This window comes from Stegostoma tigrinum, chromosome 28 (assembly GCF_030684315.1).
Source record: "Stegostoma tigrinum isolate sSteTig4 chromosome 28, sSteTig4.hap1, whole genome shotgun sequence".
Lineage (NCBI taxonomy): Eukaryota > Metazoa > Chordata > Chondrichthyes > Orectolobiformes > Stegostomatidae > Stegostoma > Stegostoma tigrinum.
The window spans coordinates 34,190,690-34,202,749 of NC_081381.1; the positions used below are offsets into that span (position 1 = coordinate 34,190,690).

Here is a 12,060-nt window from a genome sequence, read left to right on the forward strand (position 1 = left end):
ACCTTAGTCCCTGTTCATCAGAGGAAAGACTCCATATGGCTGAAATTCCTCTGGTTGCTGATTTTAGTTAAAAAGGAAAGGATGTGTATAAAATGATGGTTATATGTAGATGGCAAACCATTTATCTCCGCGGATTGCTACTTTTAAAGGATTAACTGTGAAAACATTTGCACAAGGATTGGCTTGTACTCCCTTAACTGTACTAAGTTAAGATGTCTTAAATTTAAAAGGATTTGACAGGATAGCTTCAGGGAAAATTGTTGGGTTGCAGCAATGCATAACATTGAGAAAAACCCTTAAATTCAAGCTTGGAATCAGGATCAAAACCAGGAAACCTTCATCCCAAAAACGGTAGTGACTGTCTTGAACCATCTCTCTGAATTTCACTGTTACTTAGAAATGTAAGGGCTAAAACTGATCTGAAATAGCTCCACAAAGGCCAGTAACCCACGACCAAGTTACTCTTTGTTTACGCATGCAGCATACATGACACTGACCCAGCTAGCTCAGACCTGGCTCCTAGAGTGGGCACTCCTGACACTCCTGTTTATATCTGTCAGCCAGGACCTTCTGATTGGACCAGGTCAACAGCCCCAATCAGACAACTTATACCTGGCTGACCTCCTTCAAATCACTTCCTGATCAGTTTTTCTTAAGTAAGGGTGTCAAGTGATATGGAACAATGGAGATGAGCAGTGATCAGTCATGATCCAATCGAATGATTCGCAGACATTTTCACCCATGAACCAATCAAGGCAGAGCAGCAGACCCCCACGAACCACCTCAAAATCTCACCCGACCCACTGTCACTTGCCAGTGCAACAAAAACTGATCACGATTAATGAGTAGCCGCAAACACCTCGCTGCAGTTTGCTACTGACTGTAATAAATTTCTGTGTATTATTAATATGCAAAAGTACAGACATTTTCATATTACAACGTTAATTTTATAAGAAAACACCTTTATTTGGAACATTGCAATAGTCTTCTTCTGAAATGTACAGATTTTTCTCACATCTATATTCATCAAGCAAAATCTACAATATTTATAGATAACACGGTGTAGAGCTGGATGAACGCAGCAGGCCAAGCAGCATCAGAGGAGCAGGAAGAAGGACCTAGGCCCGAAATGTCAGCTTTCCTGCTCCTCTGATGCTGCTTGGCCTGCTGTGTTCATCCAGCTCTATGCCGTGTTATCTCAGATCCTCCAGTGTCTGCAGTTCCTACTATCTCTCCACAACAGGTATACAAGATAATGAGAGGCATAGATAGAGTTGATAGCCAGAGACTATTTCCCAGGGCAGAAATGGCCAGCACGAGGGGTCATAGTTTTAAGCTGGTTGGTGGAAAGTATAGAGGGGATGTCAGAGGCAGGTTCTTTACGCAGAGAGTTGTGAGAGCATGGAATGCGTTGCCAGCAGCAGTTGTGGAAGCAAGGTCATTGGGGTCATTTAAGAGACTGCTGGACATGTATATGGTCACAGAAATTTGAGGGTGCATACATGAGGATCAATGGTCGGCACAACATTGTGGGCTGAAGGGCCTGTTCTGTGCTGTACTGTTCTATGTTCTATGTTCTAACATTTATATCCCACTTTATAATCACAGGTTGTTGCTGTCCTTGCTGTGTATGTGTGATCTGGAATATTTGTGTGATGTGACTCGAGTGGTGGGGATACAGGTTTTGGCCTGTTCTCTCCTGTTTGGTCTTGGCAGAGGGAGTGACTCACATTCTGGATCATTACATGATCCGACCTGGTGAAGGATCTTCATGGACCAAGCCCCGCACACGACCCACACACACACTGAGAATCACTGATCTAATACACTGGGACAGCAGTGTTGATAAAGCCTGCTCCTGATCCCATAGTTCCCACCCTTTCCAAAAAAAAGTCAAACATCTGTTGAAAATTAGTTGGAAAGGAAATTGATGTGCAGTTGTCAAGGCTTCCTTCAGGTTATTGAAGAGTTGCTTGTGTGTAGCTCTGCGGCTATAAGTGCACATTGAAAGTAGAACAAACATTCCCCCGAAGGGGAAAGTGTAGATAACTATTTGAGGCAGAGGGCACCCTGAGTCTTGCGCGAAAGCACCACAGTTCAGGCAAAATCCTGACCCAGACACAATGGGCATTTACTTCAATCCCAGACAAGGACTCACAATGGGACTGGGAACGGAATGGAACCAGTTGAATTTTCCAGGATTCTGACCGCAAGTTGACAATTTGTACCTAAAGCAAGCCAGGATCACCTTATTACGGCCCAATCTTTGAGTGGCCCTCGGTAGAGATTTTGGGCTGTTGGGCACTTTGAACCAATTCCTGACCCAAACATTTTAAGTGTGGGTTTCCCTTCACTTGTTTGCCAACTTTTCCTACAGTTCCACTGGATTCTGTGCTTTTTCAGTTGCTGAGTAGTCTAAGGAGGTTGCCTCAGGAATGATATCATTCCCTCACTGTGATATGATATCATTCCCAGACAACACTGTGACCAACTCTCAAATTGGTCAGCTTGAAATTGCCAACATTACAATTTTCAGCCTTCCAAAGTAATCCCTGAGCAATTTCTGAGATTAGCAATTTGTGAATTATTTCACTATAGCAGACAATCAGATGCCATGGAACCCAGTTCAGAATTTGGCTCAGATTAAACTGCAGGTTATTTGGTGGGGGGTGGTGGTAATTAAACTTGGTATTTATGTCATGTGGGAGTGAGGGTTGATGTCGGAGGAGTTGGGCACAGTGCCTGTTGTATATTTCTGAGATTGTATCATAGCTTCATCAGAATGAGTTATAGAGTCATTGTGGTACACAAGAAGGCTATTGGCCCTTGGAGTTCATCCTCATTCCATAACAATCCAATCGATCCCAATCCTGAACACTTTCTGAAGTAGGGTCTAGGCCCGAAACATCAGCCTTCCAGCTCCTCTGATGCTGCTTGGCCTGCTGTGTTCATCCAGCTTTACACCTCATTATCCCAATCCCAATCCTACTGTCCTGTCCCCATGTGCTCTGGTTTTATGTCCCTCAACTGCCCATCCAACCTCCTCTCAAAGTCATTGATCACCTCTACATCCACCGCTCCCAGAGGCAGCAAGTTCTGGGTTAACATCATTTGATCCATAAAAAAAATTCCTTCTGATTGCAGCTGTACCTCTTGCCCAGCATTTGAAAACTGTGTCGCCTAGTCCTCTTACAATCAATAAAAAGTGATAACTTTTCTTTGGCCTAACTTATTTGAGCCTGCCAAAATCTCTATTAATGCTCAATCAGCACAGACAGCGGTTTCTGCTAAAGTTAACACTGGGAAGCAGGGAGATGGGTCTCTGAAACTCCAAGGGTACTGTCTCTCCATTTCTGCCTGCAGTTCTTCAGTGTACACTCATTTTCAGCTTCCATGCACACTCTGCAGAGCTTTGAGCTGCAGGGACAGAGTTGTTCTGGCAACATCAGGCAGCTGACCATAGAACTTCGCCCTGTGCTGCCTGTGCTGCCGGATGGAAAAAATAAATAGCTTCAGCAACTGAAGATTAAATGAAGGACATGATGTATGAATCTGTGTAAGAAACAGATGGGTTAGTCAGTTTATAAATCCATGGTCAGATGTTAAGCAAATCCTAACAGTCAGTGTAACTGTCCACGAACCTTTACCGCAGTGAAGAAGTTGTATGCATTTTTATACCTTCTTCCCTTTTCAGTTTCTAAGCATGAGTAGGTGTGAGGTCGCAGGGTTTTGTTTATATTTTCTGTACAAACCTTAGCGACAAAATTGACTGTCTCTACGTTAATCGAGCAACTCAGGCTTGACAGCTGGATGTCACCAATTTGGAAAAGAGATGGAGAAAAGATACATATCCAGGGCTGAGCCAGTTCTAAAGAAGAGTCACGGGACCAGAAACTTTAATTCTGCTTTCTCTCCACAGTCCTGCTGAGTTTTCCCAACAATTTCTGTTTTTGTCTCTAATTTCCAGCATCAGCAGTTCTCTGGGGGCTTTTTTGTTTGGTCAGGGTTGATTCTTAACTTTTCTTGGCTTTTGGCTGCATCATGTTTCTTGGATGGTATTTTTTGGCAATCAGACAATTTCAAAGGTGAGCTTTTATTGACAGGCAGAGAAAGCAAACACAGATTGAGTAGAGACTGTAGTTCACCCCCATAATATGAACAACATGATGACATGATGACCAATGACCATTTTACAATTCTATGATGATTTGCTGCATTCAGCTCTCATTGACTGGTACCAAATGGCCATCAGCACCTGCCTGATGTGTCATGTCCACAAGGACAGCTTCTTCCTCCTCCCCACTGTTCTTGTCATTCTCCTGGGAAGACTGCTCCCATTCCCTCAGTTTCTCACAGCCTATCACATTGCTTTGCTACCCGCTCCACTTGCACAGAGCACAATACACCAGGATGATGCAGCACAGTCAGTCTGGATTGGACTAGGGAGGACCTGTAACAACCCGCACCCGAGCCCCACCCCCCACCAACCCAATCTCCCAGACTGGTCCAAGCAGCAAAATCACATTTTCAGGAACCCTATGGTCTGCCCCTCTCATGGCCTGGTCACAGTATGGGCACTGCTTGGTGAAGCTGCTATGCTGGCTGACAGAGCACACATTACACCATAAAGGGAGTACCAGCTGCACTCTGTTCCCCTTCCCATCCTAGACCCATGTCAATCGGACAATGTTTCATTGTTTTCAGTAGAGTCCGTCGTCATATTTACACAACAGATGATGCTGAGATGTTCCCCTCATCCTACAGCACCCTTATCAGAAGTGATTGGAGGCGAAGATAACTTTTGCATCACTGAGGTGGCAGTGTTAGATTTGCAATCACCAATGGCCTGGTGTAAATTGCCTTTGATCAGCATTTGAACCCTAAGCACATTGACTCCACATGCATTGTAATCGGGAAAGGAATTGGTTGAAAATTAAATGCAGCTGGAATTTGCAAATACCTACTTCATGCATTTGCCCCTTTCAATGTTGTAGTGTCCAGCAGACATGCTCCTGCACTTTCACTGCTCAAACTGACGCTGATTCTGTCCACCCTGGCATTGTGCCAGCCATTTTCCAGTTGCATTTCACGCTGACAGAATTGCAAATAATAGCAGGGAACACAGCTCATGGTGGGCACCATCAGCACAGTGCTCTGCCCGGTCACCAGGTACCCCACTGCATTTTGGAAGGTCAAACTTAAATGCTGAATATAGGATTAAGGGCAGGATTCTCAGCAGTGTGGACGAACAGCGGGATCTTGGTATTCAAGTGCACAGCTCCCTCAAAGTTGCCACCCAGGTGGATAAGGTTGTTAAGAAAGCATATGGTGTTTTGGCTTTCATTAACAGGGGGATCGAGTTTAAGAGCCGCGAGGTTATGCTGCAGCTCTACAAAACCCTGGTGAGACCACACTTGGAATATTGTGTTCAGTTCTGGTCACCCTATTATAGGAAAGATGTGGAGGCTTTGGAGAGGGTGCAAAGGAGGTTTACCAGGATGCTGCCTGGACTGGAGGGCTTGCCTTACGAGGAGAGGTTGACTGAGCTCGGACTTTTCTCTCTGGAGAGAAGGAGGAAGAGAGGTGACCTGATCGAGGTGTACAAGGTAATGAGAGGCATGGATAGAGTCGATAGCCAGAGACTTTTCCCCAGGGCAGGATTGACTGCCACGAGGGGTCATAGTTTTAAGGTGTTAGGAGGAAGGTATAGAGGAGACATCAGAGGGAGGTTCTTCACCCAGAGAGTTGTGAGCTCATGGAATAGTTTGCCAGTGGTAGTCGTGGAAGCAGAGTCATTAGTGACATTTAAGCGACTGCTGGACATGCACATGGACAGCAGTGAATTGAGGGGAATGTAGGTTCGGTTATTTTGTTTTTGGATTAGGATTATTCCATGGCACAACGTTGTGGGCCGAAGGGCCTGTACTATGCTATACTTTTCTATGTTCTATGTTCTATGTTCTATGGAGCTTACAGCCCAAGGGACTGAAAATTGACTCCATCAGCTTTAAAATCCCTCCATCTTCTGACTCACCTATCTGCTCCACCCCTCCCACTAACCAATCATAATAACACCTTACCTGCATCCACGTATCTCCATCACACCTATCCTCCTCCCAGTGCCATTTATTTCTGGGAATCCCTCCCCGTCCATAGAACTGATGAAGGGTTCCAAATGGAAACATTGACTTCACTGCTCCTCAGATGCTCTCTGACCTGCTGTGCTTTTCCAGCTCCACATTTATTGACTCTATCAAACTTGAATACATGGTTTGATTAGTTTGCAGAAGTGTAGCTCTACAGCATGGCACTCTTGTGCAAAATAAGTCTTGGAGCATTAGCTAGGTGATATAAGGTAGCACGGTGGCTCAGTGGTTAGCACTGCTGACTCCCAGCACCAGGGACCTGGGTTCGATTCTACCCTTAGGCAACTGTCTGTGTGGAGTTTGCACATTCTCCCCACGTCTGTGTGGATTTCCTCTGGGTGCTCTGGTTTCCTCCCACAGTTGGATTAGCCATGGGAAATGCAAGGTAAGGGGTGGGTGTGTTTGGAGGGTTGGTGTAACCTGCTTCCACACAGAAGTGATTCTGTGATATCATGACTAGGTTTTAAAAGTCTGTGGATTCAGGAATGATTGAAGTCTGAGGGATGTAGAGTTCAAGAGATCTGTCTAAATGGGCAGGAACAGTGTCAGCAGTAGCTGGTGCCACTTTAAAATGGACTTTCTGTTTTAGGTGGTAAACATACATCAGTTAGCAAGTTGTGATCCTGTAAGGCTGTTTAGTATTTTTGGTTGGAGATGACCGGAATGTGCATGCCATGCTCATGTCCAGGAATGGCAGAGGTGAAAAGACAGCACCAAGATAAGTTTGAATTTGCTCCTCTGACTCCCATTTTAAAAAGTGCTCTGGGTTGCTCTGTGAGCCTCCAATGTACGTTGACAGTGGCTACAGGGACCAATGCTAATCTCTAGGCATGACTGATGGAGAAATTTTCCAATCATCTCGACTCTGGCCCTGAATACTTTCTGTGGCCAATTTATATATTTATTTCACATTTCCGGTACCCATAGTTCCTCCTTTAACCATGATAACTAAATGTTGTATATTCCTTCCAGGAGTTCACCTTGGATGGTTTTCAGGACATCTTTAACTCCAGTCCAAGTTGGGACTATTTCCCAAACACCAGCGACAAAGACCTCACTAAAGCCTATGTTAACTGTGCCACCTTCAAGGCTGCATCGTTTAACAGAGTCTTCCTTCCCATCTTCTACCTTGCCATCTTCTTTGTGGGACTGTTGGGGAATGGAATAGCAGTAGCTGTTTTCCTGAAGAACAGAAAGACGTTGGCCATGACCGATACATACATTCTCTACTTGGCATTCGCTGATATTCTCCTGGTGGCCAGTCTGCCATTCTGGGCTGTGGAGACAGTCAAGGGTTGGGTCTTTGGGTCAATGGCTTGTAAAGTAATTGGAGCAATGTTCAATATCAATTTTAACAGCGGCATCTACCTTCTGGGTTGCATTAGCTTTAATCGTTACCTTTCCATTGTACACGCAGTCCAGATGTACAAAAAGCGCAGGTCTTTGTCAGTGCATATCAACTGCCTTGTTGTTTGGCTCCTCTGTGTCCTTTTAGCAATCCCTGATTTCATATACTTGACAGAATCACATCCCAGTGGCATTTTGAAATGCCACTATGACTTTGATGCCAACACTGCCAAGGCTTGGATGGTGGGCTTACGATTTTTCTACCACATCACCAGCTTCCTTGCACCGTTGACAATAATGTCGTACTGTTACATTATGATTATCAAAACCCTACATGGATCCCACAACATACAAAAGACCAAGGAACACAGAGCCATGAAGGTCATTGTCATGGTTGTGGGCGCCTTTTTCATCTGCTGGGTCCCTTACAACGTGGTCCTCTTCACAGACACCCTGCAGAGGTTGGGCTTCATAGCCAGGAGCTGCGTCTTTGAATCTAGGTTGGACATTGCCATCTCCATCACATCCAATCTGGGCTATTTCCATTGCTGTCTCAATCCATTTGTGTATGCTTTTGCTGGAGTAAAGTTCAGGAGAAACCTGCTGCAGATTTTCAGTGCTATCGGCTGCATCAGTCCAAAGACTGTGAAGAAATACACCAAACCGGGCAGCAGACTGTCTACATTGACATTATCAGAGTCAGGAGATACTTTGAACTCTGGAATCTAAGGTCTTAATTAAAATTGGATTCATGCCTCTGAATTACGCTATCAACTGCGAATCAATGTGCAGTAAATTTCATCTCTGAATCAGAATTCAAAGCCACCACTGGAGATGAGAGAGTATTGTCTAAACTAATAATCTAGTGCACTGGCCCTTAATGTATTTTTACCACTAGGCGATAGAAAAAAACTTCAGTTCAATCCCATTTACTTACTGTTAATGCACCTTGTGAATATTGCTTCAATGCAGCCTGGAATGCACCTTTAACCACCAAAGCATCAACCCAGTGTAATATAGCTCACCAAGGTTAGAAGAATTAATCTCAAATTGTGTTAATGGGCTTTTCTTACAGTTCAACTCAACAAACAAGGCTACTATAATGAACATTTTATCAATAGGTTGCCACGTTCTTTATGTATTCACATGAATATTAAAGTAATGATGACACTGCGCATAACTTCCTAAATAAAAACCGAAAGAGCAGCGATGCTGTAAATAAGGGGCAAAAACAGAATTGCTGGAAAAGCCCAGGTTTGGCAGCATCTGTGAAGAAAACATTAGAGTTAACGTTTTGGGTCCAGTGTTCTGAGGAATGGTCACTGGACCTGAAACGTTAACTAAGGTTTTTTTTCACAGATGCTGCCAGACGTGCTGAGCTTTTCCAGCAACTTCTGATTTTGTTGCCCATGATTTCTTGATCGGAATTTTTAGTTGAGGCTCAATACTAAGAAACAGATTGGGAAATTTGGACCCCAACAAATAATGATGAAAAGAACAAGGATTTGGTCAGGATCACCTGAAAGGGACAAAAACGTTAATAACAGAGCTAACGTGACTTTATAAATAAAAAGTCAAAAACTGACCCTTCAAGCCCATAAAAAGCAGATGTAAAGTAAGACAACTTTATCAGCTCTCTACAGCTAAAGAAGGAAGACAAAAGATTCATTTTACTTCAGTATTGACAGACACATCAGAAAGATACTGAATCCTGGCCACTTCATTGGAGCAGACAGAGATAATTAATGCAAGTAAAGATCAACAAGAAAATGTGGGAAAGGAAAGCTAAGGCGAAAATGGTCGAAGGATATCATGCAATGGATGCAAATGGCCTGAGTGGAATGTATAAGGACAGAGCGGGAGATCCAAGCAGTGAACCGTCTAGGAAGATAATAGCATCAATGAATACACAAATTCTGACCAAAGACCAAGTCAGACAGAAGCATGCTCATCAGAGAGAGTGTGAACAGAAGTGAAACCCAGAAACATTCAGAGCACTCACTCACATTCAGATTAGAAAGAGAGAACTGGCATTACATATGGGGCTAATTATTTAATGTGCACTCATTTCAATGGATGAAGTTTGAGTCCCGGAAATCTAAAGACATGCAAAGCCAATAACAGCAAATAATATCACAGCACCTTTAACAAAGGTATTGAACAGAAGCAACAGGGCAAATAAACAGACCCCAAACCATTGAAGCAGATATTAGAAAGGGTGGCCGAAATCATTGTCAGACAGCTGGACTTGATGATGTGAGTTATTGTGGACAGGAACGTGGAAACGTGGGAGATTTTGAGGAGGAAATGCCACAACATGGAGCCTGACCATCGATAGAGGCAATGGGAGTGGGAGGAAGGGTGGTGGGGACGATTGGGGTGGTGGGGGAGGAGTGTCAATTGCTAGGTCCTTGCACCAGAGGAATGGAAAATTACCAATAAAAAGACAACTTTATACAGCGCCTTCAAAAGGTCAGAATGTTTCAAAGCATTTTCAGAGCCCACTCATCCCCGCCTCCCCAATCTGTCCTTCCTCCCACCTATCCCCGCCTCCCACCTCAATCCCTACCCCCAACTCCTACCTACTAGCCTCATCCCACCCCCTTGACCTGTCTGTCCTCCCTGGACTAACCTACCCCCTCCCTGACTCCCCACCTACACTCATCTTTACTGGCTCCATCCCTGCCTCTTTGACCTGTCTGTCTCCTCTCCACCCATCTTCTCCTTTATCCATCCTCTATCTGCCTTCCCCTCTGTCCCTATTTATTTCAGAATCCCCTTCCCCTCCCCCATTTCTGAAGAAGGTCCAGATCCAAAACCTCAGCTTTCCTGCTCCTCTGATGGTGCTTGCCCTGCTGTGTTCATCCAGCTCCACACCTTGTTATCTCAGATTCTCCAGCATCGGCAGTTCCTACAATCTCAGAGCCAAGAAGTATTTTTGAAGTGCAGTCAGTGTTGTGATGTCGGAAACATGACAGTTCATTTGTGCACAGCAAGCTCCCACAAACAGCAATGAAATAATGATCAGAAAATCTGTTTCTTTCAAGTGATGTGGACTGAGGGACATTGGCAAGGACACCCAGGATAACTCCTTTTCTCTTCTTCAAATAGTGTCACAAGGTCTATGGCATTGATCTGAGCAGTATACAGTGGAGAGTCAGAGAAGAGGCTTGAACCCAGGTCTCAGACCGAAACTTGAAGACACAACATCCTGACTCAGACATGAAAATATTGCCACTGAGGTATGGCTGATAGTGAAGGGCAGAGAGATCGTAAGGTTGAGGAAGTTAAAGAATCAGAAAAATCTATGATTTTATATCCACTAATTTCAATTGAATTGGTTAGGAATAAGAAAACCCAGCCTTTAATGTAAACATTTAACTACCTACATAAGAAGACAGAGAGGCAATTGTTGTTGCCCCAGGGATAATCTGAGAATATGCAACTGATATAACCAAGACACCACAGACACCCAAATCGTGAAGCTGAAAATAGTAAATTGTGGTTACAGAGGATTCAACTGCACTTCAAAATGTAGATGACTACTGCTGGTTATGTTTGGCCATGCAACCATAAGATATCACACTTCACGCATCAAGCAAACCTCAATTCTAATAGGGAGCTGTATTACCTCATATGTAATATTACGTTCATTCCAAATACAAACAACTGAATGATATCACATTATATTGAATCCAACTAACGCTTGCTGTTATGATTCTATAAGCTAACTGTTGTATTATGTACAGTAGAGATGCTGAAAATTATATTACTGATGATAAAGAAAAATAAAGCTTTGGTAAAGTTCAAACTGGTTGTTCATTTCTTAACCTTTGCTAGCCAAGGTGTGGTTTCAACTCATTTTGCATTTTAGAGCTGTACAGCACAGAAACAGACCATTCGGTCCAACTCATTCATGCCGATCAGCTATCCTAAATTAATCTAGTCCCATTTGCCAACATTTGCCCCATATCCCTCTAAACACTTCCTATTCATAAACCCATCCAGATGCCATTTAAATGTTGTAATGGTACCAGCCTCCAACACTTCCTCCGGCAGCTCATTCCACCCTCTGCATGAAAAAGTTGCCCCTTAAGTCCCTTTTAAATCTTTCCCCTCTCACCTTAAGCCTATGCCCATTAGGTTTGGTCTCCCCTACCCTGGGGAACAGACCTTGGCTATTCACCACATCCATGCATCTCATGATTTTATAAACTTCTATAAGGTGATCTCTCAGCCTCTGATGCTCCAGGGAAACTAGCCCCAGCCTTCTCAGCCTCTCCCTCTAGCTCAAACTCTCCAACCCTGGCAACATCCTTATAAATCTGTTCTGAGCCCTTTCAACCTTCACAATATCCTTCCTATGGCCGGGAGACCAGAACTGTTCACAGTATTCCAAAAGTGACCTAATCTTTTAATTTTTAATTTATATTGTAAAAGTTAGTTAAGGTACGATCCACAAACCACAGGATGAGAAGTAGGCCATTCAGCTCATTGAATCTGCTCTGCCAAGGACGATCTAATAATCCTTAACTCCACTTTCCTGACTTTTCCACATAACTCTTGA

The 12,060-nt window shown here is 43.8% G+C and overlaps 1 protein-coding gene across 3 annotated transcripts in view; it reads left to right on the forward strand.

Annotated features, from left to right (window-relative positions):
• LOC125466681 (C-X-C chemokine receptor type 3-like) overlaps positions 1-9,839 on the forward strand; it is a 131,381-nt gene extending 121,542 nt beyond the window's left edge. For 2 of the 3 annotated variants that reach the window (XR_009447399.1, XR_009447398.1), the window contains exon 3: positions 7,119-7,230. Coding sequence is in view for 1 of the 3 variants with exons in the window: in XM_048561539.2 (XP_048417496.1) it covers positions 7,119-8,222 (1,104 nt within the window). In the remaining 2 variants the exon portion in view is untranslated. Of the gene's footprint in view, positions 1-7,118 lie in introns of all 3 variants that reach the window. The other variant, XM_048561539.2, reaches the window with a different exon arrangement.
• Positions 9,840-12,060: the final 2,221 nt, after the last annotated feature.